The sequence below is a fragment of the Vidua macroura genome, chromosome Z (genome assembly GCF_024509145.1).
Source record: "Vidua macroura isolate BioBank_ID:100142 chromosome Z, ASM2450914v1, whole genome shotgun sequence".
NCBI lineage: Eukaryota > Metazoa > Chordata > Aves > Passeriformes > Viduidae > Vidua > Vidua macroura.
Window position 1 is genome coordinate 72,952,970 of NC_071611.1, and position 27,209 is coordinate 72,980,178.

The 27,209-nt window shown below is 39.0% G+C and overlaps 1 protein-coding gene across 1 annotated transcript; it reads left to right on the forward strand.

The window, feature by feature from the left end:
* The first annotated feature begins 12 nt into the window (after positions 1 to 12).
* On the forward strand, positions 13 to 22,264 carry LOC128821814 (3'-5' RNA helicase YTHDC2-like). The gene is made up of 25 exons (XM_054003139.1): positions 13 to 101; positions 474 to 667; positions 2,281 to 2,480; positions 3,065 to 3,231; positions 4,973 to 5,075; positions 6,292 to 6,448; positions 8,629 to 8,736; positions 9,830 to 9,978; positions 10,360 to 10,495; positions 10,852 to 10,978; positions 11,959 to 12,024; positions 12,794 to 12,972; positions 13,124 to 13,220; positions 13,297 to 13,384; positions 13,485 to 13,565; positions 14,522 to 14,604; positions 15,489 to 15,594; positions 15,730 to 15,849; positions 16,204 to 16,476; positions 16,973 to 17,099; positions 17,547 to 17,752; positions 18,440 to 18,635; positions 19,742 to 19,851; positions 21,305 to 21,594; positions 21,994 to 22,264. Exons 1-25 carry the CDS (start codon positions 13 to 15, stop codon positions 22,262 to 22,264), a joined length of 3,723 nt encoding a protein of 1,240 aa, XP_053859114.1.
* Positions 22,265 to 27,209: the final 4,945 nt, after the last annotated feature.

Here is a 27,209-nt window from a genome sequence, read left to right on the forward strand (position 1 = left end):
ATTCTTCTAGAGATGGAATTTCCTTCTAGCTTCACTAGTACTGAAAGAGCATTTGTTCACCGGCTCTGTCAGTCTCTTGGACTGGTATCTAAAAGCAAAGGGTGAGTCAGGGTACAATTTTCAGTTTTTTGGTGCAGACCAATAGAATTTCAAGACTAATGATAACCTGACTGATGTTTTCAACATACTCAACTGTGTTGCAAGGAATAGTATTAGAGAAAAAAGTGTAAAAGAGAAATGAGCATCTGTGTTCATTGCTGTATGCATGCTTGGAAAAGCTTGTGACATGCCTTTTGGGACAGCTTGCTTTTATACTTTGTGGATTTAATGGCTCCATTAAAAAAGCTTCTCACTGTGATTTCTGGTTTTTTTTTTCCCAAAGATTTTGCATAGCATCTCCTACCTTGACAGATCAAAGTCAACCTAGAGTAGGTTCCTTTTTCCTAAAGTATGTTTTCTTCTCCCGCTGACAGAAAAGGAGCCAATCGCTACCTGACTGTAAGGAAGAAGGATGTATCAGAGGCACACGCAGGCATGACTTGTGGCTTGGCTCTCCGTACGAAACACGCTGTTCGGAGTCTGATTCAGCGCTTTCCCGTCACAAATAAGGAAGGCACGGAACTCCTGCCAAGGACAGAGCGAGGAAATGCCTGTGCTGTTGAATCTGGTACGTTGGGCGTGTGTTCTGCTTTGGACTTGTCCATCGCCACCACTTGGAAAAACCACCTGCAGCCCAAAGACAAAAGAAACCTCTTTCTGTTCTGTCCCCTCTCGTGTCCTAACAGACACCTTCTTGCAAACGCATTAATTTTCCTTACTTTTAAGGTCTTTTGGAACTGGTGCTGTGAGGAACTTGGGAAGTCATATCATGCACATGGTGATGTCCACCTTGTGTTGTGTTACTTTAGAATCTTTGAGGCAGTTCCAGCCAAACCTTTTTGGAAGCACATTTTGAAATGTGGCTCCATAAAAGTTCTGTGAGGTGGGATTGAAGAGTCAGTGTTCCCCTGCTGCTGTAAGAATACCCATATGAGAAAATGAAGTTGTCTGTTCTGCTTGTAGAAATTAATGTCCTTGATAAGTGAAGAATTTTAATTTTTATTTCTTCATCTCTACAAAATAGATTTGGTCCTGAAGAGACTACTGTCCAGACTTCTTGATTTCTTGAATATGGAAGAGTTCACTGAAAGACAAACTTCTGATAAAATGTTGGGTTTTTTTTTTAAAAAAAGCAAGGTTTTAATCTAGATTATTGCTTTAGCAGCTACAAGTGGAAGAGTTACAGTGTGTTTCTGTGTGCAGAGATGGGTGTAGTGAACAGAAAACACTTGTACCAATATGCCTTGTTTAATGGCATGGTTCTGATAGGTGGTGTCTGTTCTTGAAGTGCTTCCTTTGCTGTTCTTTCCAATTGTTTCAGTTGTTTAATAGGATTGTTTAATGAACAGAGGGAAGCTATAATGCAAGGACTGAAATGCAATGTCTTAGGAATGTAAGGGATAAGTTAATGAGCAGTCTAATATTTGCCTTTCTCCGCATCTCAAGAATGTATTTTTAGTTCTCCCGATCTCTTAGTCTGTGTTTGTCTTGGTACAACAGAGGTTGAAATTTAGTATATGAATCTGTTACTGACATTAAATATGTATCCTTGACTTTACAGCAAGCTTTTCATTCTTCTGGAAGATAATTCTCAAGGAATTAGAGAGTAGCACTTGCAATGATGGATGTGAAGTAGCTGCCTCAGAAGATGTGCCCGTTTGTTGGCTACTTAGGCACTGCTTTGTAACACATCACACTGCTGTGTGGGGGCCAGGACTCTTGATACAGCATGCTTGCATTAGTATGATTTCAGGCAAAGGCATGGAATAGCTTCAAGGCTTACCCCTGGAAGTGTGTATTTCTAGGGAGAACTGCAGGTGTGAAATGTGGGCGCAGATACAAGGGCCACCAAAATCCACCGGGCTGTGTTCTCTGGTTTAGTTTCTGTTTCTCCTTTTGCTCTTTGTGGGCTTTTTTGACTTGGAGCAATGCTCTGGAAGAGTCTGGTTTTGTTCAAAATACCTATGAAAGTAATAACTGTTTTGAAAGATATTTATTTCAAGCACTGCAGGAGGACATGTTGCTATAAATATGACTTCTAAATGTGTGATGGGTTTGTCACTTTACCCACAGGGATGCATCAAAAGTCAGCAATGTTAATTTTTCAGTACAGTTTTTGAGCAGTGTTTTTGTGACCTTCCTCTGTATCTGCATAAATAAACTTTTACCTTGTCTTCACAGAAAACAAAGAAGTAAACAAGATAACTTTTCGACTTAATGATGGTATCCCCCAGGTCCCAGTGGAAAGAGGGGAATCAGAGTTTGATTCCTTCAGGCAGTCACTACCAGTTCTTGAAAAACAGGAAGAAATTGTCCAAATAATAAAGGACAATAAAATTGTTTTGATCATAGGAGAGACTGGATCAGGAAAAACTACGCAAGTATGTTTCTTCAATTAAATAAAAACTGTAACAGTATTTATGACAATTGTGTAATATTTGTGATACAGGATATTTTGATGCTATTTTAAGGCTTTCCTTTTCCTGTATGATTGAAAATCTTGTTCCAATTCACTTTCTTGCTTTTGAAACACTAAGCCAGTAGATAGGTACTAAAAGCAAAAATGATTCCTCACAATTTTCTGGTAGATACAATTTTTTCATTAAAACAATACAAAATATTGAAGGGAAAGTATCTGTGATGTTTGTATAGGCCTTTTTCTTCTAAGGTAGTTCTGTTCTTAGTACCCAGAGTATTTTTTGTGTTAAAATGAGAGATTATCTACCGGAGTTTTATTTTAGATTTCTCTGAAGCAGGAGGGAGACACTGCAAGTTTTTTCTTTAAAAAAAGCCTAAAGAGTTTATACGTAGAAATTTATTTTCCACTGCTTCGGGTATGCTTGCCATGATAATCCTAATGAAAAGTCTTTTGCAATGTGTAATACTGAGATGCAGTTAAATTGTTTCCCTGTGCTAACTAAGCTGTGACTTTCTCAAAAAGTAAATTTGAGCCACTTCTTTACAGATTCCTCAATTTATCCTTGATGACTGCTACAAGAATGGAACTGCCTGTCGTGTGTTCTGTACTCAGCCCAGACGTTTAGCAGCTGTTGCTGTGGCTGAAAGAGTGGCAGCAGAAAGAAGAGAGAAGATTGGCCAGACAATTGGTTACCAGATCCGGTTAGAAAGCAGGTACTAATGGTATTTCTGAGTGCCAGTTGATCTTGTGTTGGTCTTGTGCATCTTGTGCACAGGTAAACTGCAGTGTGTTTGGGTTGCAGCCTCCCAGGTGGGATATGTTACTGCAGGTAAGGAATACGTAAGAGGGAAAAGGATGGCTTTCTTGCTGTGTTTTGCAGTTTCATGTAGTAGGTTGTCTTATAGAACTGAATCTCAGGTATTTTCTGTTGACTTCTTCTGCGGAGTGTATGCATGGAAATCCTTGTCTGATTTTCAGATCAAGTCTACACTTTTTTTATTTTTTTTTCTTCCCCCCTCTCTACTTGTAACAAGTGTGGATCCAAAAGTTCCGCAAGCTTTGAAGGTAGGTGTGAAGACCAGCATGCTGTAAGAAATGTTATGTAGTGTGAGTTGATAGGAGTCATAAAAGGGAAAACAACAAAATTGGAAAGTGACTGATGGAGATGAGCATTATTTATTAGTCTAGTTTGGGCTAAATTTACTCTTCTTCAGCTTCTGTGTTTAAAACATGAAGTGAAGTAAAAGTAGAGATTTCAGTATCACTTGATGAATTTGTCTGTAAAGCAGAGCATGAATGGATTGTGTGGGGTTTTTACATCTTTGCACCGTGTAGCCAAATGACATTTCAGGGAAGGGCCAGCAGTTGGGATATGAGTGACCAGAAGATGGCAAAAGGTTGTGTTGCTTGAGTGAACAAAGATAACACACAGCTGATGAAAATGAATGCGCTTGAACAACAAAGCCGCAGTAAGAATTCAAATGTGTGTACGAAAGCTCACAAGGATATAAAGAGATTAGAAGAGCTGGTGAAGATGTATCGCCAATAAGCTGGATAATTAATATATGGAAGTACTATGCTGGCAGAAGAAGAGCAAAGTCAGGTGAAAATGGAAGAATTGCTGGAAGCAGTGCAGGAAATCCAGCTTGAGAGGAATCAATACAATTGCTGCAGAGAAACACTAAAAGGGAGAAATAACAATATTTTGAGCTGTGGACAAAAAAAAAATCTGGAATGGAGATGTTTAGAGGTGTTTATAGTAAGACAGAAGTACAATTTTTAAGGTTTTCTTTTAGGATGGCAGTACCAGAGGGAGTAGTGACAATTGCTGTTTTTTATTGGGACAGCTTCCCTCAGTATAGAATTGTAACATTTCAGTAGTTTGAGCTTCTGAAGGAGCAGAGGATGAAGCAGATGACTTTGTGATTTAGTCAGCTGTACTGTATTGTGTCCTCAAGGCAAGGCTTTGGGAGCTGTGGGGAGGCTTCTGTGAGGAGGTGCCAGAAGCCTCTCCCGTGTGTGACAGAGCCGGTGCCAGCCAAGACAGACCTGCCTGTGGCCGAGGCTGAGCCCATCTGTGATGGTGGCAGTGCCTCTGGGACAGTGGGGAACAGGGGAGGAAAAGCTGCACAACAGAGGCAGCAGTTCAAGAAGAGCAGTGAGAGCATGCAGAATTTCTTCATGCTTCTCTTTTACTTCCTTATTTATTAAAATCTGAATCTTATTTTTTCAATTAATCTGTTGTCCAAAGTTTTGGGGCGCAAGCACTACAAATTGTTAGGAAATGTGCGGGAAAAGGCACCGGTTAAAAACAAGTGGTGTGCAGGAGTCTTTTGGGGAGAGAACTGTAATTCCTCTTGTGGTCAGCAGCTGCTTTAATTTTTGATCCCTGGAAAGCTAGCTGCCTTTAAATGGTGCAAAGCCCCTGAGCTGTCTGTGTGATGTGTTCCATAGGGTTTCTCCAAAGACACTGGTAACATTCTGCACTAATGACATGCTCCTTGGCACGCTGATGGCAGGAGACAGCACCCTCTCCACCGTGACCTATGTTATTGTGGTGAGCATCCTGTGGTCTTTCATGTGGGGTGGGGCAATATGTATTGCCTTGGAAAATGAGGTCCTCATTTGTTTTATTTAGATTTGCTGAGCACTTCAGGTGTTTTTGTTTGGTAGAAGATGAATCAGCTTCAGAGACTTTCTGAGTCCTTAGAGTAGCATGATTGTTTTGTGGAGTTTGGTGTTTTTCTGCGTGTTTGTGTTTTTTCCTGTAAGCAATCCTGTAAGCAATAAAAGTATTTTATTTTCATGGCAATGATTAATTGTGGAATCAGGAGGAGTGGAGAAAGACAGAAGTGTAAATTTTTTGGAACTTCCCCTGTCAGCAGCAAATCCTTAGGGAGGCTTACATGGATGTGGTTCAATGTGATTGTCTCAGAATTCCTGTTATCATTTGTTTTAGCAATAGCAGGTTTTCAGTCCATTTGTTTGCCCAGAGTTTTCTAGATAATGTGGAGTCTAATGGCTAACAAATGATTCAGATGTGTTCATTTATGAGTATGCTAATATTCCTATTGTGGAACTTAATAAGGAAGGGGAACTAGAATGCTTATGGCAAGATTGAAGTCCTGAAGATTAAAAGGTAAGTTTAGGTGCCTGCCTGTTTACCAAAGTTAAAAAGGCATGAGAATGATCTATACATTCTTGATGTCAGCCTACAAGCCTTGTATTTTGAGTCCTTGTTTCCTTCATTCATAATAGAAATCAAAACAGAAGAATGACAAAGATGATGAATCAGTTAGGTGCCTTAATTTATAGGCTTTGTGTGGCTTTGACTTGTCTAAGCAATCTGTCTGTTTTTCTGATTATGTGGTGTCATCCATTTCTTTAAATGCTCATCAGTGGTGAAGTGAGAATTTATGAAAATAAGATTTGTAGGATTTGTGGTTTGTGGCGTTTTCTTGAAATTTGGCTTCAAATACAAAATCAGAGAGGTCTCAGATATTCACTTTAGCCTCTAAAGTTAAGGTGTGTACAGCTTCAGCATGGCAACGCACTCAGCGCTGATAAAAACTTTTTGAAGTGGTTTTTTTTTTGCTTATGGATAGTTTTTAAATAAAACCCTATTACTTAAACTAGACTTACACATTTTAAGGCCTCTGTAATGTGCCACCAAATCATGTATTTTATTTTTTTAGAAAAGTTTGTTTTTGTCAGAAGTTGTGATCCTGAATCTATGATGGCTTTTTATCTCTTTTTTTTTCCTTTTGTTGCAGGATGAAGTACATGAGAGGGATAGGTTCAGCGACTTCTTGCTAATAAAACTGAGAGATGTGCTGCAAAACCAGCATCATTTAAAACTAATTCTTTCTGGTGCTGCTGTAGATACAAATCTCTTTATTAGGTATTTTGGAAGCTGCCCAGTAATACATAGTAAGTCTTGATCTTAACTCTTAAATCTGAGTATACCTGCCCTGAGACTCAGAGATCTTAGTAAACTGTAGCAAACTATTCTGAGTAAAGGCAGGTGCTGAATACACTGAGAGTTCCAGGAATCCTTGTTCTTTGTGTATTCAGGTTTCTTGTTTCTTGACTATTTGCACCTCGTTCAGAGTGAAGTGTTTTAGTCACTGGGAGTTCTGTACATGCAGGTACATCCTGCCCCCCTCCACTGTTAATTGAAGAAGTAGGAAGAGGTTATTGAAGTGCTGTCTTCATGCTGATACAGGACTTAGGAGCTACATGAGTGTGATACATATGAATACATTCCAGTAGAATCTCACTCTTCAGGCTTGGTGAAGGTTGTTACTGGTTACTGGATGAAACACAGCTAACTGTGTTTCATCAGTTCAGAAATACAGGCTCAGGCAGATTGGGTTTCACATGAAAAAAGAATGACATGATTCTTTGATTTAAAGAAAATTAGTAGCCCTTCATCTAGGTGAATATTCAGAAAAGGCATCCAGTTTCTCTTCGTTTGTGTTCAGACTCAGTTACCTGCAGTTAGATTACATTCAAATGCAAAGAAAAGTTACCATTATTGCTGTTTTAACTTCATGTGACTGATCTTTAGTAGAGGCAAAATATAAATGTGTGGGAGATGGGGGGTTTTTGTGGGTTTGCGTTTTTTTCCCCACGCTCCTGGCTTGAAGGTTTTCTGCATGGGCGACCTGCTCTGGCACCTTGCAATCCTCTTACTTTTTCAAAAATAATGTCCCAAGTTTAATGTAAGCTGTTAAGCTTACATTACTTTACTTAATGTAAAGTAGCTTTTAAGAGAAATGCTTTATTTGACAATCAGGTAGATGCTCTGCATATCAGCCTTTTTAAAAAAAATCTCAACAATTTTAGGAAGTGGGATTGCTTACTGGTTTATTTTATCAAATGTTTGTGAGAGGAAACCTCTTTTTCCTAATTTTTTTTTTACAGATGGAAGTGTTTAGTTCCCAGTTTTGAATTTCTGCCTAGTAAAATAAGACTTGCAACTTGTTGGAGACAGGAATCTGGAAATTACACATGCTTTCATGTTTTCTGAATTTTTTTTGCAAGCGAGAGCCTCAGTTGTGATTGTTGTGTGGCTTTCCAGTTTACTCTTTTTGCAGCTTCCTGTTCTTTCAGATCGGTCAATTTGTGTTGGAAATTCTGATGGCAATCTCTCCAGTTTACCACAGTGCTTGTGCTGGTTATGTAACAGGCCAATAACAATTGAAAAGATGGTTTCCCCCCCTTTTTTTTTTTTTTTTTTTTCTTTTTTTGAGAATTTAAGAACTAAAAGAAGCATCTTTGTCTGTTCATGTAATGTAAAAGGTTTGATTCTCCTTCAGCATTATGGCTGACAAAATCCTGACCACAGAAACCAACATTTTGTAGCTGTGGATTGCTGTAGTACACAGAGCTTGTGCTTCCTCTGTGGCAGCTTCTAAAAGTGTGTGAATTGTGGATTGTTCCTTCTGAAGGAAAATGCAGAGTGATCCTGAGTCAGCTTAAGGGACAAGAAATCAAAATGCAGAGATTTGAATTCTTCATGCAAAAAAGCATCCTTTAATGTCCACAGATAAGGTCTAGAAAACAGTCTTGTTGAAAAAGAAATCAGGATAAATTATGAGAAGGGAGAGGCCACTGGGATGTCTCATCTGTCAAGAAGTATTCAGTAAAGAAAGCTCAGCTTTGCTGAATAAGTTGAGGACATGGAGATAAGAATCTCTTCTCACATACTTCTGATGAAAAGAAAGTAGTTCAGTGCAAAGATGTACTGTCTCCGTGTGGAACCTTGCAAAAAGCTGTATTAATTGCTTATTAATTCATGAAATTTTAAATCCAGGTGGCAGACTTACATGGTGAGTTCTTGTTTGTAACCCTAAACAAAAACGGCTGTTCTCTTTTTCTCATTAAAAACAAATTAATAACTGTCAGTCTTATGAACATCTCTTGCTGTAACACTTGATAAAATTGAAGAGGTTGAGGAGAAACAAGGTGGCATTTTACTTTGGAAATGTTTTGTTTTGTATAATTCTGAGAAAAATAAACTCCAGTGAAGATAGTTTTTGAAAAAATGAATGCTGTAAGTGAAGCTAGTGAATATATAATCTTTTATGGATTTTTTTCTATTTTAGTCCAAGGGAGGCCTTTTGAAGTTAAAGAGTTGTTTCTGGAGGACATTTTACGAAGCACTGGGTATACAAACAAAGAGATGGTGAAGTACAAAGAAGAGAAGCAGCAAGGTCGGTGGACTTGTTAATTGTAAGGGTTGGCAATGAGAATCATTGGTTGATTGAACAAACAATTAACAGGATTCTTTTCTGTTAAAATTCCAAAGTCAGGGGATTAAATGAGATGTGATTAGATGACAGCAAGTATTTTTAAGCTCTCAGTATTTACATTACTGAAATAGTTTATGCAATTAATGAAAAAAAATCACTTTGATTTGGTGGTTGCATTCTTTTTTCTTTCAGTTGATAAATGTCATCTGTTTTCTAATTATTACGCTGTAGAGTTATAGAGAACTGGGGGCTGTGCCCACATGAATACTAAAGAAGCATAGGATGCTCTGTACCTTTGGGTGCAAACTAAAGTGCAGCTATTAAAGCAGGCAGGATTTTGTACAGTCTTGCACTAAATGGACAAGTTGTTGCCTTCAGTAACATTTTTCACTGCTTTCTTCAGGCATGGATGTATTTTTTGTGTTAACACTCTTGAGCTAAACATCATTGGTTTTCAGTTGATTAAGTAGATACTGCTTCAGAAGTTTTCCTGGCACCTGAAAGTAATGATCCCAGTGATTATTTAAAGAAATTAAAAAAAAAAAAAAATGCAAACCCCAAAGCTATAACATACAGTCCTAACTGGATATTTATCACAGTGCTCATCTCTGATCACTGGGGGCAGAAAAGTTCAGTTAAGAGACTGGTGTTTTCTAATGTTTCTTCCACTTGTGTAGAAAAATAAGTTGTTACGTGCAGGGACTGTCTCGCTTGTCTTCAGCATTCCATTTCTGGAAAAAGATCTGGGCTGAGATTGTGTGGAAGGTGATTACTTAAGGAAGACCCTTTGAATGCAGTAGTTTGAAATAATGGAGGCTTGGGGGGTTCAACACCAAAGTGGTGGGTTTTACCTCGTTCTTATAGCCCTTGTTTGCAGTGTGCACTTCGGGTACCCTTAAACATGTCATTTATGTTGGACTGGTAGTAGCATTCTAGATTAAATAAGAGAGGTTGAATAGGTAAAACTTGGACCTGCTGGAACTGTCTTTTTTAGTAGAAAACAATGGATAATAAAGATGACTCAAACTTTCTTGGGGAATATTTTGCATTCTAGAAGAGAAACAGAAGTACACTCTTGCTGAGTGGTGTTCAGCTCAAGACAACAGTAACAAAAGGACATCTCGGAGACAAAAATCGGTTCCAAGGGCAAATGAGGAGTACAAATGGTTGGATGATGGTGGTGACACAGTATTTAATCAACTGGTAAGTTTTTTCTTTAGTTGGAAGAGACATTTGTATTTGTGTTGTATTACTAGCCATTTAAAATCTGTTTTCTACAGGTAGTTCTGTAGAGTCTTTGGGGATATTAACCTATTTTAAAGATTACTTGATTGGGGTGAACTGCTGTAGCTGAAGCGTGCTCTTCAGTTAGGGTGGTTGTACACAGCTTTTCCTCAGATCAAATGGCTCGACTGCCATTGTGTTAGTACTTGCATCTGACAAAATCAATGCATTGATACCTGAGTGCTGGATTTCTGGTTGCTGCTGGGAAAAATTACCATTCAAATTCTTTGTGGGTAATGTATGAGAATGAAGACAACTCTTGGAAGAGACTAATCTTTCAGTATTGTTTTTTATCTTCAGACTGAAAAAGATGTGAATTGCCTTGAACCGTGGATAGTAAAAGAAATGGATTCCTGTCTTTCTGACATCTGGTTGCATAAAGATACTGATTCGTTTGCTCAGGTGTTAAATCTTATTTTAACTGAAAATGTCAGTGGTAAGTTTCATGTGCTATTACATAAGAAAAAAGCAACCTCAACTTTACTTTGATTTTTATGGCTACTTTTCTCTCCAGTTTCAAATGTTGTTACCTTTACATTCTGATGCCTACTGAAAAAATGGATAGGGCTAGCAGAATTAATGAGTTGTTTAGTTAGTTGATGATGTTGTTTTCAAGTATTGACAGAAGTGTGTTTCTAAAAGAGTGTGGAATTGACATGAAGTGACTGCAGAGATAAAGTGAGGAAACAAATTCTCTTTGGGCTGGAATTTGAAAGCAATATTTGTACTATATTTAGATGAAGAAATAAGATTTCTATGGGGTTTGCTGGATTTTTTTGTTTTACTTCTCAGTTGATTATAGGCACAGTGAAACTGGTGCGACTGCTCTGATGATTTCTTCAGGGAGAGGCTTTTTGAGTCAAGTAGAACAGTTGATCAGCATGGGAGCAAGTATCCACTGCAAATCATCTAATGGCTGGTAAAAACAGAGAAACCAAAAGATAGATTTATTTGTCAATACAGGAGAAAGAAAGAAAATTCTTTAACATCTAAATTAATTTGCTAACTTATCACACTGCTGTAAGAACTGTAGATTTTGACAGCCTAAACAGTTTCTAACTCCTGTTAATCACATTGTTTTCTGTAAATTCTAAATTGAATTCTTAATTACATGGTCTTGATTATGAGCTATAAACTTTGTTTCAGGAGGTCTTATTTAAGACACTGCTTAGCAGAACAACTGTAATCTACTGAATTGGACCAAAATGTTTGGCAGTTTGTATTTTCATGGAGTTACCTATATCAGAAGATCTTTCTGTTATGTTTCTAAATATGTTGTAGCATGTAAAAATATTTGTGAATCTGTAGAAACTCAAGTTCTGTGGTCATGGAGTATGTCTTCATCTAAGCAGGGAAGTACAGTTTGTAACTGTAGTATGGAATGATAAGAATTAGGATTCCAGGGGTCTGATATCTGGTACTAACATTTGAAAAACTTGGGAAGAAATGCAATTTAAAGGTGTAAAACAGTGAAGTGCATTGTGAGGAGGACAGCTTCTGAAAGACCTGAAATAGCCAAATGTTAAGCCTGGGGTGTGACTTTTGGAGATGACTTCAAGGGTACTGCAAACAGGCAGGTCTGATCTCTGCACGTTGTTGTGGGCTTTTTAAAGGAATGGCACCTCCTTCCTCCTCATTTCCTTGTGCATGTTTGCCGGTGCTCCTGTGTACAAGGACATTCTTTTGTGGTAAAGAACTGTAGTTACCTAAAAGTCAGATAGCTGTTAACACCTATTTCAAATGGGAAGTCGAAGATCCAGCAATAACTGAGAGATAACTGAGAGATAACTGAGAGAAATGGGTACAAAAGTCTGGTATCAATTGCCTCACCTGATGTGCTCTTCATCTTCATCTTTTGAAGTGAAAAATCTAATGAAACGACTTGTGCAACTCTTTCAGGATGGCTGTGGACTGGGCTAGGCACTTTGGACAGACAGAGGTTGTTGATCTGTTGGAATCCTACAGGTAAGCTGTAGCTATTTTGCAGAAGGAGTTGTATATGATAGTGATGGGGAATTTGAGGTTTGTGTTCTTTGAATCAGAACAGGTTTTAGCTTTTCATGCTGTAAAATCTGGACTGAATAGCAATACCTATTTTTTTAAGAATAAGAATTTCAAAACCAAACAACTTTGTACTCAGTATCGTATTGTTTATGTTTGCACAACTTGCTAATTGTATGCTATGTGCCATTTTCTTTTCACATGCTTACTTTGCAAACAAATCTGTCATGTGTTTTTATTTGTATATTTTTTATACGCAATAGGCATGTTAAAGAAAATTGACAGAAGTAACGTGTACACTAGGCCATTCAAGAATGCTTTTCTGATTAACTGACAGTTATCATAGTTGAGGTAGTGTTTTGTAAAGATTATATTTATTATAATTTCTCTTAGTGCAGTTTCTGCTAGTGGGAAATTTTTGGAGAATACGTATCTCTTAAATATTTTTCCTTGAACAGATGAACGAGAAGTATCTTTACACTTTCATTTGCTTATGGTTCTGTTTCAATGAAGTTGAAGAAACCTAAAGTTAGCACTAATAAATGAAGGGGCATCCTTTGTTGGGTTAACATTGAAATCAGTGAACAGCAATAGTATGGTGGTTCCCTTCTGCTACACTTCAGCATTAGAATTCAAGACCAATAGTCGTGTTGGTCTTGATCTAAGTTTGAGCTGATGGCTCAATGCAAACCCGAAGGGGCAGCCTTGACTCTGGTGTATTTTTCTGTTACAGCGCTTCATTTGCATTTGGAAATCTGGATGAAAGTTCCCTGGTCCAAAATAGTGGTAGTGACCTTAGTGCAGAGGACAGAGAACTACTGGCAGCTTATCATCACAGTTTTGATGATGAAAAAGTGGATCTGGATCTGATAATGCACTTACTTCACAGCATCTGTCATAGTTGTGATGCAGGTAGGTAAATACTCAACCAGCTGTTGTGGCTTTGGCTTCTGATGAATCGTGCTCTTCTTTCAGCAATCCCTAAACGTTAAAACCTTCTGAGTGCTAGTCGACATGTATTTGAATTTTCTGTTTAACTTTGCAAACCCACTTCCTTTTTTAGGAGCAATTTTAATATTTCTTCCTGGGTATGATGAGATAGTGAGCCTCAGGGACCGCATTCTTTTGGATGACAAGAGATTTGCTGCTAATGCTCACAGGTAAAACCTTTAGTTGCTGTGGCTTTTCATTGCTTCTTTTAAGGAGCCTTAAAATGTTCCTTTTGTCTTGCATTAGATACCAAGTTTTCATGCTTCATTCAAGTGTGCAGACTTTGGATCAGAAGAAAGTGCTTGAAACTCCACCTTTTGGCATCCGCAAAATTGCAAGTATTAGAGGACTTTGTCCGATGCTACAATGATCTGTTTTGCCTTTGCTTTTACAGTGACTCTAGTTCCGGTGGTTTTGGTTTTTTTTCTTTGCAGATTCTTTCTACTAATATTGCAGAAACCAGCATAACAGTCAATGATGTGGTGTTTGTCATTGACTCAGGCAAGGTGAAAGAGGTAGGATTGCCTTAAATTTTCCTAGTGCAATTCTAAAACACACAGTGCATAAACTTTGGGGAACTTGGTTTTTTTTTCTTTTTACTTTACATGAAAATGAAAAAAAGCTTTTACATGCTGAGATCTACTGCCTGTCAGGCAACAGTCCTCGCTGAAAAGTTTCAACATCCATTTGTTTGAAGACAAATACTGTAAATAGCTAGCTGTCTAAAAAACCTTGTAAAAGCTAATCTAGGTTGATGTATTAATGGATCTTTCTCTTTTGCAATTTAGTATTTCTGCTGGATTTTTAAAACAAGTCCTCAGTTTAGACCACCACCTTCCTGAGACTTAGGGAGCACTGGGAGTTCCTTTTGTCCTACTATTGTATCAAGTCCAAAAATAATCCATGAAGTTTTTAAGCAGTTTTTTTTGCTGTGTTCAGTGCCCATTCCTAATTACTTGTTCAAGAAAAGTGAGAACACACAATGAGGCAATTTAAGACCTAGTGTACAGCTTTGAAAATGAAATTGGATTTCATAGGTGATATGCACACCAAATTTCTGAGGTTCTCATAAAGTGTTTTTTTTTGTAATTGTACATCAGTCTTAAGAAAACAAGTAGGTAATTTCCAAGTGAGATAAAAAGGAAAACTTTATTTGGTATAATAATGTAGTTTTACCTGCTTTGTGATATCTCAGAACACAGATTTGACATAGCTTTTACTGACTTGCAATTACCTATTGACTAGAAAATGGTGACTTTCACAAACTGTGGAGCATTAAGGTACTACAAAGGAGATACCATCATAAATTCACTTGAAACTGAGAAGGTACCTTTGTTGCAGAAGCTACTGTATCTCTATTAGTGTTTCATTCTTTTTAGGAAACTTCTGTTGGTAATCTAAATAACTAGTAACTTTTATTTCATGTACCCTATTGAGTTTTCAGTTTATATTCCTTTCTTTGTTTTTCTAGAAGTCTTTTGATGTGCAGAGTCGTGTTCCAGTGCTAAAAATGGGGTGGATTTCAAAAGCCAGTGCTGTCCAGAGAAAAGGCAGGTAATAAATGCCTCATACTGGTTTCCATTTTGCAGATATCCACAATCTGTGTTTCGAATAAAGCACACAATGTAGTAACTGTTTCTAGCCTAGTCCAGTGTGTAGGGTCAGTATGTATTTCCTTGGAATAATTTCCCAAGTTGTAGAAGAGTGATGCTCAGGCATTTCCCAAAGGTCTGGGTTGTTTTCCCCCCATTAATTTGTTCTCCTTCCTCTTTCTCCCATGTAGCACCAGCAGTCACAGTGTCCAGTGGGGTCTTTTCACATCTTGTCTGTGGGCAGAGGACTGCCTGTTTCACTTTCTCCAAGCTATCCATGACTTAACAGGCCATGATTATATTCTTCCCAACACTGTGGGTGAGGGCTCAGAAGTTTGTGTAGCAACAAATGCCTGTTTAATCAGTCATACTGGCATTAAGCTGCACATTTGCACATAGATGTATATCAATGAGAGAACTGGCTGTCTCTCATTCACTCACAAGTTATTTAATCTTTATTCAGCCTTTTACTCCAAGCATCACTTCTGTTTGGGGGATGTGAGAGGAAACAATAAAGTTTGCAACTGATTCCTTACAACAAAGGATGATTGAGATTTGGACTGGTCTTAAGTTAGCAAAAACCCCACAGCACTTTACATTAGATAAGCCTTGTTTTTCTTTCTCCAGATTTCTCAGTGGTGGGTTAAAATTACCGTAAAAAATTGCCACACTCTCAAAGATAACTCACGATTGGAAAACTCTCACTTTGCGTGTGACTGACAACACTGTCTTCATAGAACTGCTTCTTCTTTTCCATTCTGAGTTTCTGTGTCTCTTTGTTGGCTTTAGGTTTTGTTTTTAGAAAGAAATCCTCATTTTCACCACTTCCCATATTTTATTTTCAAGGGCTGGGCGCTGTCAGCCTGGAGTCTGCTTTCGTCTCTTCAGCAGGCTGCGATTTCAGAATATGTTGGAATTTCAATCTCCAGAACTTCTAAGAATGCCGCTTCAGGTGCATGTTCAGTTAGAAACTGTAACTTTAAAAAATACAATGTCCTCAAACCATACTATTAATTGCAACAAATCATGGGTTTGGGGTTGTTTCCAAATCTTGGTAATCTTTTTTGTTCTGCCTTTTACCTTGCAGGAGATTTGTTTGTTCACAAAACTTCTGACTCCAGTTAATTGTCCAGTTGTAGACTTTCTTATGAAAGCTCCAGATCCTCCGCCTGCTGTAACTGTGAGAAATGCTGTGCATATGCTTAAGGTCAGAGAAGGAATAGGTTTAGATGGTAATTGTGTTTGATCCCAAATTTGTGGTGTAGCAGTCTGTCTTACTGACTTCAGTTTGTACTGAAGCCGTTTTTAATTACCTAAGGATGTTCTGAGTTTTTGTTTATTGTCTGTTTTCATTTTGTGTGTGGGGATGTGGTTTTCCATGTCAAGGGAAGAGAGTGCTTTGAAGTCTTGTCTCTGTTAATAGTTTCACTTGCTTTTTTAGTGTTTGGAAACAAGTCTAGTTAATGTCCAGTATTCACATCCTTTCTGCTTTCTCTGTAAAGTGATTTTGTCCACCCTACCCGTCCCCCTCTCCTTTGTTTGTTCGTTTGTTTATAAACAGACCATAGATGCCATGGACCCTTGGGAAGATCTCACTGAGCTTGGTTATCACCTCACTGAATTGCCTGTAGAGCCACACCTCGGTAAAATGGTGTTGTATGCTGTAGTTCTGAAGTGCCTGGACCCCGTTCTGACCATTGCCTGTGCTCTTGCCTGCCAAGACCCTTTTGTGCTGCCCACGCTGGCCTCCCAAAAGCGAGCAGCCGTGCTGTGCAGGAAGCGTTTTGCTGCCGGGACGTTCAGTGACCACATGGCCCTGCTCAGGGCTTTCCAGGTAGAATTTCATTTCAGAGAGTTCTGATCACAGCACATCAGCCAAGCAATGCAAATGTACCAAGCCACTTGGATGTAGAGTGGTGGACTGTGCTTAAGTCCTCGGAGAAGACTTTCTTTTTGCCTAGTGGCTTTCCTGGGTATTGGACTCATAAATTTGTGAGGGAACCCTTTTTGTAGTATGTTTTGTTGATATTTTCAAACCTTATAAAATTCTAAATGTTCTAACCATGTGCCTCTTTATATCCTACTACACTGAGCTTCAAATCATGATCTTAATGTAATGATCTTTATTTCTTGTTTTAACTTGACATAATCATCATTCTAGTGAACACGTAAAGAGAATCTAATTCTTGAACAGAAAAAAGTATCTGGTTTGATACATTAACTTTTGGAGTGGGTTTTGCATTTTATTGACATAAATGTAATCTTTTTTTAAAAATGCAGTTTTAGTTTAAGCCCTTCAAATTAATAGGCAAATGTAAAAACGTTGTCAGGCATGGCAGAAGGCCCGCAGTGATGGCTGGGAGAGAGCCTTCTGTGAAAAGAACTTCGTATCCCAAGCCACAATGGAAATCATTGCAGGAATGAGAACACAGTTGCTTGGCCAGCTTAGAGCCTCAGGTAAAGAAGTTGGAAACTTCTTTAACCTTGTTTTAAAGTCAGGCATTTAGAAATTGTAACAAAAGTCACGTTCACTGGTGTAATTTTCCTTACTTAATTTGAAATACACCTCCATGTACACATTCATGCAGGGTATGGTGTAGATGAGGAAGTGTGGCTGATCTAACTGAAAGCACCCTCATCTCCACATGCCACTGCATTTCATGTTTTAATAAATTATTCCCAGAGGAAATGTCTTTAAATTGTAGAAAATAGCGATATTCTGTGTTAGTATGAAACCCCTTATCAGGAAGGATTTCAGTGTAATGGTTTCTTCTTGCTGCTGTTAAGGTTGGCAGTGGTGAAAAATGAAACAAATAAGTCGTTTATTTCACCTTTAGTTTCTAACTCCTTTTGAGAACCAAAGAGAAGCTAACGTGGCGCTGTTTTGTCTTTTTCATTTGTCAGGTTTTGTGAGAGCCAGAGGAGGAGCTGATATTAGAGATGTTAATGCTAACTCTGAGAACTGGGCTGTGATTAAAGCTGCCTTAGTGGCTGGGATGTATCCCAATCTGGTGCATGTAGACAGAGAAAGCCTGCTGTTGACTGAACCAAAGGAGAAGAAAGTGCGATTTCATCCTACCTCTGTTCTTGGCCAGTCTCAGTGTAAAAAGGTAAAATCACTTGGAATTCATAGTTCAAAAAACACAGCACTAAAATCTCTCACATGTTTTAGAAATGTCTTTTCCTAGTTGTCAGTACGTTAAAAGCACTATGGGCATTTAACACTACAGCTTTAGAAAATACTGTTCTACTCAGCTGATAGAATTGAAATTGTTTCATTTTTCCATTGTTTCAATTAGTCCTTTCTCTAGATGGAACAAGGTAAAATGGCAAAAAAAAGGTCCCAATTATAAAATTGTTTTAAAGATATAATGATCCCTACTCTTAAAAGCAAGTTTTTCTCTGAAACTTTTTTTTTAACATTTCTTTTTAAAGCAAAATATTTTGTTTTTTCATGGTAGGATAATTTGTGAATCTGGTTGAATTCTCTCACGCTTTTTTATTTGCATGTATATTTTTATATGTATCTAATTATACATGTATTTATTTCTCAAAATACAGAATCATAGAATGGTTTGGGTTGGAAGGGGCCGTAAAGCTCATCTCATTCCAACCCCTGCCACGGGCAGGGACACCTTCCACTAGTCCAGGTTGCTCAGAGCCCCCCCCAGCCTGGCCGTGAACACTGCCAGGTTGAGGCATGCACAATGTCTGTGGATAAAATGAGAGATACGTTCAAATTTACATTCATTACAGGTAGAGGGTATAATAGCCTGGTCTTACCTGCTCTTGCACAGATTGCCCCAGCAAATGGACAAGCTGCAGCCATCCAGGCCCTCCCTACAGACTGGCTTATATACGATGAAATGACGGCAGCTCACAGGACAGCAAACATCAGGTGCTGCTCTGTTGTGACACCTGTCACCGTGTCCCTCTTCTGTGGACCAGCCAGACTGCCAAGTAATGCCTTGCAGGCATCTTCATCCTTTCGAGGTACACCGGAGTCTGGATTTGGAATGTTTCCGTTGGTGTCCATCAGTGTGTGACAAGGAAAGCTTACTTTTCAGTAATATTTAATACATATATTGGCTGATTCTGGAAACAGCGCTGTTATAATTCCTGTAGTTATTCAGGAAGAGTTTGTTGGTCCTGTAAGAAATCTCTCCGTTTTGGGTTTCCTTACATATTCAAGTCCATAAATGATACAGTTCCAGGGTATCAGAAACTGCAGTATAGTTCATAAGGAAAGAATGCAGCCACAATGTCTAATGATCATACTGGTACTGAGAAGTGTAGTATGTGTGTTCTTTTTCTACAGACCACTTTATTTGATACATTGAACCAGATTATTGAAACTGCAAGAATAATTTAGAAACAATCAATATGGCAAACAAGTCATGTTGCTTCTAGCTGACACATACATTTTCAAGATAGGTTCTATTGATAATTTTTAATGTCAGGTAACTGCACTATTAACTGTAAGTAATAGAGAAGATATAGAAATTTCCCTTTTTTTCCTCATTTCAATTGAGTCCTGCTGGAATGGAAGCAAAAATAACTGCAGCTAGTTGTCATAGTTTGAATCAAACTAAAAGTCCAACTTATTTCTGAAGCTTTCCTGTCTTGCTTTTAAACTGTGAACCTTAGAGTAGTGTTTATGCTGATTGAATTGCATTTTAGAAAAATCAGGAATCCTAATTAATAGCCATATCTGTATATATGTATTTCCTTACTAGGTCTTTAAATCTGCTGTTTTACTAGGAAATAGAGCCACGTGTGGTTTTGCAAACAGCTTTAGGCAAAAGTTGGATAGTGGCCTGTGAATACTGGGGAAGGTACATGAGTTGAGTCACATCATATCAGTACAGGTTTTTACATAGCAGGACTTTCAGCAGGTCTGGCTACTTGATTGCTGCTATCTGGAGCAAAGACTTTCCAGTGTATTTGCAGAAAAGAAGAGGTAGTTTTACAAATGGTTACATTTAAAAGTCAGTTTTAGAAGGAAAAATATTATTGCTGGTAACACAGTAGTATGCAGGTTTTTGTGTGTAAGCAGAAATAATATAGAGATGCTAATGCACCTTTTGTCTTTAATTCAGGGGGATGGGTATCTAATGATAGCAGTGACAGTGAGATGGAGGACAAAACAGCTGCTGATCTGCCACTGCTGAAGCTGGATGAATGGCTCCATCTCAAACTGGACCCTGAAGTAAGAAAGAAATTGCTCCTGGGCTTGCTTCATGTAGAAGAATTGTAAAAAGATGTGAAAAGGTGTTTGTAACATTTGAGTAGCCCAGAATTTTCTCCAAGAACGTCATGGTCCATTTGGGTCTCTCAAACCATGTACTCTGTGATTTAACCTTTACTTGACGAGCTCGTCAGGAATTGAAGGGCTTCAATCCCCTTTGGCACAGAGTTGTCTGTCACGTGAATTCGTGTATTCAACATCCGGGCTGCAATGCTTCATCACCTATCACCCATACCTTTCTGTTCTTTTACCTGTGAGCAAAAAGAAAGAAAATAATTAGTCACCTAAGTCAACAGTGAGAATGCTCACCCCTCTTCCTCCCTCTTGGTGTGGGTGTCCTGTCTCTCACACAAGGGAGCAGGAAAGCCTCTGCAGTCCAGATGCTGTTGGATCTGCTTCACAAACTTTCTGGGCAGTGCGCTGTTTTAAATGTCTGAGCTTGGCAGATTTGTCCCTTTCCACAGGTCAGCAGATTCTGAAGAGATTCTGCCAGACAAAAGATAATGGCTGCAAGGGACAGCAAGCTGCAGGTGACAGTGGCTGCGTAAGGGCCCTTCTGCTCCTTCTGGCCTCCTGTCCTGCCTGCATGGTGCTCCATCAGGCCATAGCATGAGCTGGGATAGCCAAAATCTGAACAAGAGCTGAGAGAACAGCCACATTGGCATATTGTGCTCTTCTTTCTCTGAGAGAATAACCAAAATCAGATCAAAAAAGGAGCACTTGAAGCTGGAGTTGCTGAAAGAAAGTTGCTGTCAGATTTTGGAAGGAGAAATTTCAAAACCTCTTTGAAATAGAAGTCTTTATGTCATTGAGGAGCTGTGGCGATGGTAGGAGGTAGTTTATGGGTCATGAAACATACAGCTTTACCAGCTCTAATAATAACACTGTCTCTCCTAGACGTGTCCAAAAGTGTAATTTTTAAAAACTGATTTCAATGGAAGCATTTCGGATAACATGGGAATTAGACTATAGTCTTCTGAACTTAGTCATCACACTTGAGCAGGTGTCTCTGTAAGAAAAATGTCACTTAGAGCTCTTTTCCCTCAAGTATGACTGAAGAGTGCATGAGTAGAGACTGATTTGAGAGGAAGGGCATAAAGCATGAAAGGATTGGGGTTTCTCAGAAGATAAAAAGGAAAAAAAAAGTCTGTGGGTTTACAGTACAAAGCTAAGATTAATACAGAGCTAAATGAAATGTTTCAAAAATTACCTTGCACCCAAGGAAAAGAAAGTAAGTCAGCATCTTAGTTTAAATATGGATTATTCCCCTTCCCCAAGACCTTAGTCTTGCCTTTCATTGTGGGCCCTGTTTATATTAGAATGCCAGGTGCTGCCTGCTGTGAAAAAGACAGGGTCCTCTTACCTGTGTGATCTAATTTTCATCAGTATTTAACAGAACTGGAATTCACTGCAGGCTGCTGGTATGCTGCTGCAGCTCAGGCAGAAGTGGCACAGCTTGTTCCTGCGTCGTATGCGAGCTCCTTCTAAGCCGTGGTCTCAGGTTGATGAAACAACTGTAAGAGCAATTACAGCTGTTCTGAGTGCTGAAGAACAGTCTGCAGGTCTGCAGCAGCCTTCAGGAATTGGCCAGAGACCAAGACCTGTGACTTGTGAAGAACTTCCTTTGGCATCTACATGGAAGTCAACCAACAGCAGAAAAAGCTCAACAGAAACTGAATTGTCTGCCTCCTCTCATGCTGAAAAGTAAGATGTTGAGGTCTTCCTCTCACTGTAGGTTGCAATTGATGTATACAAGCTTCACTTAAATTTCTGCTAGTCATAGGAGGTGGAAACCGTGGAAGTACAGTTGAAAGGTGTTATACTGTTGTGTGCTGCTTTGTAATCCCATAAAGAAGTGTTTCATACCTGGGCCTGCTGTTTGAGAGAGCTGTCAGGAATATTGTCCGTGAATTGTGATGCTTGAGAAGTAGCAGAAGAGGTTTAACAGTAGCATTAAAAAGCAATGCATGATCAGTATGGGATTTTTAGTTAGGGTTTAATAGATTTTGTAGTTGCTGCAATACGTGTGGTCATGCAGTAGCTGACAGGTCGATGTAAAATGTTCAGTGACTGCTTGTGAAACTCAAGGTATGTCCTTTTTAGGGTTTCAGTGAAATCTGCTTCTCCTGCACTCCGCCAGCCAAAGAAGTACAAAGAAAAAGACATTTTGCTGTCCAGACGATCCTCAGCTGACAAACCAGCTCAGTCCTCAGTGAAGCCTGCAGAGAGCAGTAGCTGTTCCAGCCCCTGTGCTAGTCCTCCTTCTCCAGTGTCTGGAAAGGTAGAGTTCTCTAACATATCACCCTGCTCTTCCAAAGTAATAGAATTTCTTGCTGATCTCATTCTGCAATTAGGTATTTTACTGATAAATTAGGAACATAACTTAACTTTCCATTTATAACAGCTGCATAATACTTCCTTCTGGAACTTAAAATCTAGACGAAATATCCTTGTTTCACTAGTTTAATACAGCAAAAATAATTTGTGGACTGCTGAGGTAAAGCTATGCAAAGTAGAAAAAATGAGATTTTAAAACAAAACTTGTTCTAATAAACGTGTATTAGTTTTTTCCAACTACATGAGTATATTATACGCACACCTGAAGTTTTTGGATTCTGCCTTTCTCGGCTTCTCTAATAGATTTTCAGTATCAATACTGATTCTGTCTTATCTGCCTTACTATGACTGATTGGGGTTTTGGTGATGGTTATTTTAACAAAGCACGCATTTTTAATGAGAGTATTGTGGTAGTTGTCCCTGTATACTTGAATAGTAGACTGCAGTAGTACTAAAGAGATCATTGAGAGGAAACTTCATGGACTCATTGGAGGATTTAGTAATTCCTTTTGAATCTTTCAGCTTTTCAATAGACAGTGTAAAAGGAAGAAACTATGTTTCCTGAATGCAGAAATGCGGGTAGTGGGCTGTAGGCTGCACTCTAGGATGATTAATTTTGGTGTCATCTCAAGGTGTGTCAGACTTAAACCAAGTCTAATTAATCACCAGACTTTTTAATCCTATTCTGTTCTACTTGTTTTCTGCCCCTCATGGATGAATTACTGCGGAAGGGGCTAACGGCGGGCCTGTCAGCTAAAGGAGCGAGGAGAAGCTGAGAAGCAAGAAGCTGATAAGGAGCTCTCTCCAAGGCTGTTACCAAGGAGACCGAGAGAAGAGAGGAATTGAAGAAAGATAAGGAGAGAACTTCGTAGCTGGACAACGTAGTTTTAGAAAGTTAGCTGAAGTCACTGTTACTTTTCACCAGTGGTGTTATGTTGATTTATTGATGCCAATAGTTGGGGCAGAAGAAGTATAAACAATTAGAAAGTATATAAAAGGTCAGCCACTGTCGATAATAAAGAGTTGCCATCTGAGACTGCGTGTGGTCTCTGCTTTGTGTCGCGACCACCTCGAGAGCGACATGTGGTGATCAGCGAGTGGAACAGCCCAGTGTGAGTGCTCAGTCGAATCCATTTACAAGCAGTGCTTGAAATAATGTCAAATCAAACTCTGACCATGGATCTCTTAAACAGCAGCAACAGCAAACACGATCAGTAATTTACCAGATTCGATTGGCAGTAGACTACCTCCTCGCAGAGGAAGGAGGGATCTGTGGAAAATTTAATACTTCAGAATGCTGCCTAGAGATCGATGACCACAGTCATGTAATTAAAAACGTTACTCAAAATATTAGAAAACTAACCTGTGTTGGAACACTTGTTTGGAGAATCTGATTAGTGGGACAACTCGTTCACCTGGAATGGCAAATTGTGGAAGAAATTGGTCTTCTTTGTGGTGTGTGCACTAGCAAGTGTAATATTTCTACCATGTGTAATTCCATGTCTAGTCCAGATAGTAACCAGCATTGTCCAAAGCAGCATCATGCTGCAAGGTAACGTGGAAGGGAAAAATGGTGAAAAAGTAACCGTAATAAAAGAACAGAGTGATCAGAATGCCAGAGATATGCTTGAACATCTCATTTTCCACAAGCAACTGAGAAAAGTCGAAGTGGAACTTTAAAAGGTTGATGCAGGCTAGAAGCCTGATCAAATAGTTAGAGGGGGGAATTGTTAACAATAGGTTAGAAAGGGTTGTAAAATAGTTGATAATTGTTAAGCAGGTGCTGTTAGTTTGGTTATGGTAAAAGGGGTTAAAAGGGTATTTATAAGAAACTCGGTACTCAACATACTGTATTACACCTGTGAAAAACGCCAATCACTTGTGTTAAAATTTTAGAAGTTTAATAGTAAAGAATAGTAATAAAAACAGGACAATAAGAATTTGGAGAATCAAAGTTAGGACAACAAAAGACAATAAAAAGCAAAGAATAACAGACATCCGTATGCTCTTGGGCACTAAGCCACAAAAGCATACCTCGCTAACAAAGGATTAACCCTTCAAACCCAATATGCCTGTTGCATATTTATCTATCTCATACATTATTCACAAATTCTTTCCAAACAAAGGGTATTTTCTGGTTATTGTCAACTTCCCCCCTCATCTTGTAAATCAGTGTTTTGGCTCCAAGAAGTCTGGAAGAAGTCTGGTTCTTCCTGATAAGGAGGCAATAATTCCTCTTTTGAAATTTTGGTGTCTTGTTGCTGTTATTTCTGTGCAAAGAATTTCTTGATGATCTTATCCATTCCTTGAGCTAGTTAAAAAAAGTATCTTACATCGCATCGTTTCTATTTTAATATTATCTTAGAGCCTAAAACTATATTTACCACACTACTTAAAAGGATTAATACAGCACTACAAAAATTAATACAAAATTAATAAGTTAATTAACATAACTTTCCAGCATAACATGTATAGTATTCATTTTGATATTTGTGAAAAGACAATCACATAATATGCATTTTTCATACACCTGAGTAAAGTGCACCACCCCCCAAGTGAAACCAGCCAGCCTGGACAGAACTGTAATGGGCCAATGAAGCCCCTTAAACTTTCATGCAAATGAAGGATCCAAAAAGAAACAAATCCAAAGGGACAAAAAACAGGATAAAAAGGGGCATCTGACCCACTGAATTCGTGCCGCTCCACCTGGAACATTGAGGACATGGCTGTTCAAGAAGACCCATTGCCAGCGCCGCGGCATCCTCAACGGGAACCCTCCTGCTCGGCCTGCGGGCCCCCTTGCTTTAGGCCTTTTTATTATAATAAATGCTGAAATCACTTTTAGTACCGGGAGTGGGGTCCCATTTTTAACTGTACTATATCAGAAGAATTTACTAAAGCCAATAATAGTGGAAGTCAATAACTACATCAATTATTCATAACAATCAGTTAACAATAGTTTTCTGAATATGGGACTGGGAAGGCAGTGGACTTGGACGGGCGTCCTGGTTGGGAATGGGAGGAAATTCAGGGAAGTGATGCAAAGCTTTTTTGTAAGTGACAGTCTGTTGAACCACTGAGAAGCTGGACACGGCTCTGTGAAACACGCATGTTAAAGACAAAAAAACCCGGGAACTGTCTCTTGCGATGGGTGAGGAGGTGGAGGGCCCTGGCCCCCGTCTCGGCCAGGCCGGGCCGGGCGGTCCTGCCGCGAGCCAGGCCCCTTTCCCCCTCCCCGGCCACCCGCCGGTCGCCTCATCGGCTCCGCCCTGGCCAGGCCAGTTTTGGATTGTTTTATGGGACTTTTTCTATGTTTGTCCCCATTTATGAAGGGATTAAACCAAAGCGTAAACATAAATGTTAAAAACAGGCAAAATGAGGCTAGGATCTTTTAAAAAGCTCCGGCCTGTTTATGAAAAATCAAAGCAACTGAAGACGGGAGCCCAGGGTAAGCCTGTGGCCTACGCAGCAAGTCAGAGATACAAGTGTCAGCCTGTAGGCAGCACAGGCTGCTTCCTTGGACACTGGCTCCGCAGAAAGACCCAGGCGCTCAGCACCCGGGGGTTTTAAAGTCTCTTAAAGCTGCCGGATTGGTGCGCTCTTGATCCTTTCATAGATTGGCCTTTTTCCGGTCACCGGTTGGTCCAATTTGCGGTGCGTTCCTGGCCAGTCATTCTGGGATGCTTCGATGTCACTGGCTGGCTCGTTGTCCGATTACAGTCCGGGCTGCTGTCATCAGGCCGTGAGGTAACCTTCTGGAAAGTTCTTACCACCCTCCTCTAGCGGGCACATGCTCATGCTACAGTACATTTAACTTCAGAACTTACTGCATTAATTAGGCCTAACAATTCATTACATTCATTAACAATTCATAACAACATGACATCATTAACAATTTATAACCCCACCTACGAAAGCCAATTTTATTTATAACAATAACGTTGAAAGAAATGGGGGAAAAAAGGTTCTCTAGACCAGACTGCAGTCCTACAAGGGGATATTGTGAAAAACACCGATCACTTGTTTTTTAAAATCTTAAAAGTTTATTAGTAATAAAATAGTTATAAATAATTAGTAATAAAATTAGAGTAATAAAAATTTGGACAATGAGGATTAGGACACTACAAGACAATAAAATAAAATATTAAAAATTAAATTAAATTAATTAAATTAAATTAAAATTAAAAAATAAAAATAAAAAATAAAAAGCAAAGAACTACGGATGTCCAGATCTTTTTGGACACTAAACTGCCAAAAACATGCCTTGTGAACAAAGGAATAGCCCTTAAAAGCAACAGCCTGTTGCATATTCATATATCTCATACATGATGCAGAAATTCCTTGCAAATTAAGAATTTTTCTGGTTTTTGTCAACTCCTTCCCCTTAATCCTGGTGGCTCCATAAAGATGGAGAGAAGGTGGAAGAATGTTTGTCTTTTCCCTTAAGGAGGCAGTAACTCATTAGGTGTCCTGTTGCTGTTATCTCTGTGCGAAGAGCTTCTTGATTATCTTATCCCTTTCTTGAGCTAGTAAAAAATATCTTACATCGCAGAGTTTCTATTTTACCATTATGTTGTAACCTAAGACTATATTTAACACACTACTTAGAAAGGATTAATACAGTATTACAAAATAACCCTCCATAATACATATAGCATTCAATTCAATATTTGCCAAGAGCCAATTATAAAATACGCATTTTTCACAGATATTTACTCTGTGACCACTGAGCTCTGTATAATGGAAGTCTCTACGGCACTATATGGGATCTTGCACGTTTGCCTGATTATCAGCACAAGAGACAAATTGTGTAACTCAGCAGACAAACTCTTAAACAGAGGAAGACAGGCAAGGAAGTCCTACCAGTGTAGAAAACATACCAGACTCAAAAAAGTGTCATCCCTCATGCACAGGTGTCTAAGCTACTTTTTAAGAATGCCACAACCTCCACGTGTGCTCTGTCCTAGCACTTCACTGTTCTC

What these genes read in the sequence shown, in the direction of transcription:
- LOC128821814 (XM_054003139.1), top strand. Translation starts at nt 13, where the DNA reads ATGGAATTTCCTTCTAGCTTCACTAGTACTGAAAGAGCATTTGTTCAC. An exon ending in CTGTCATAGTTGTGATGCAG is followed by an intron (nt 12,973 to 13,123) that starts GTAGGTAAATAC and finishes TTCCTTTTTTAG; the next exon opens with GAGCAATTTTAATATTTCTT. An exon ending in ACTCAGGCAAGGTGAAAGAG is followed by an intron (nt 13,566 to 14,521) that starts GTAGGATTGCCT and finishes TTGTTTTTCTAG; the next exon opens with AAGTCTTTTGATGTGCAGAG.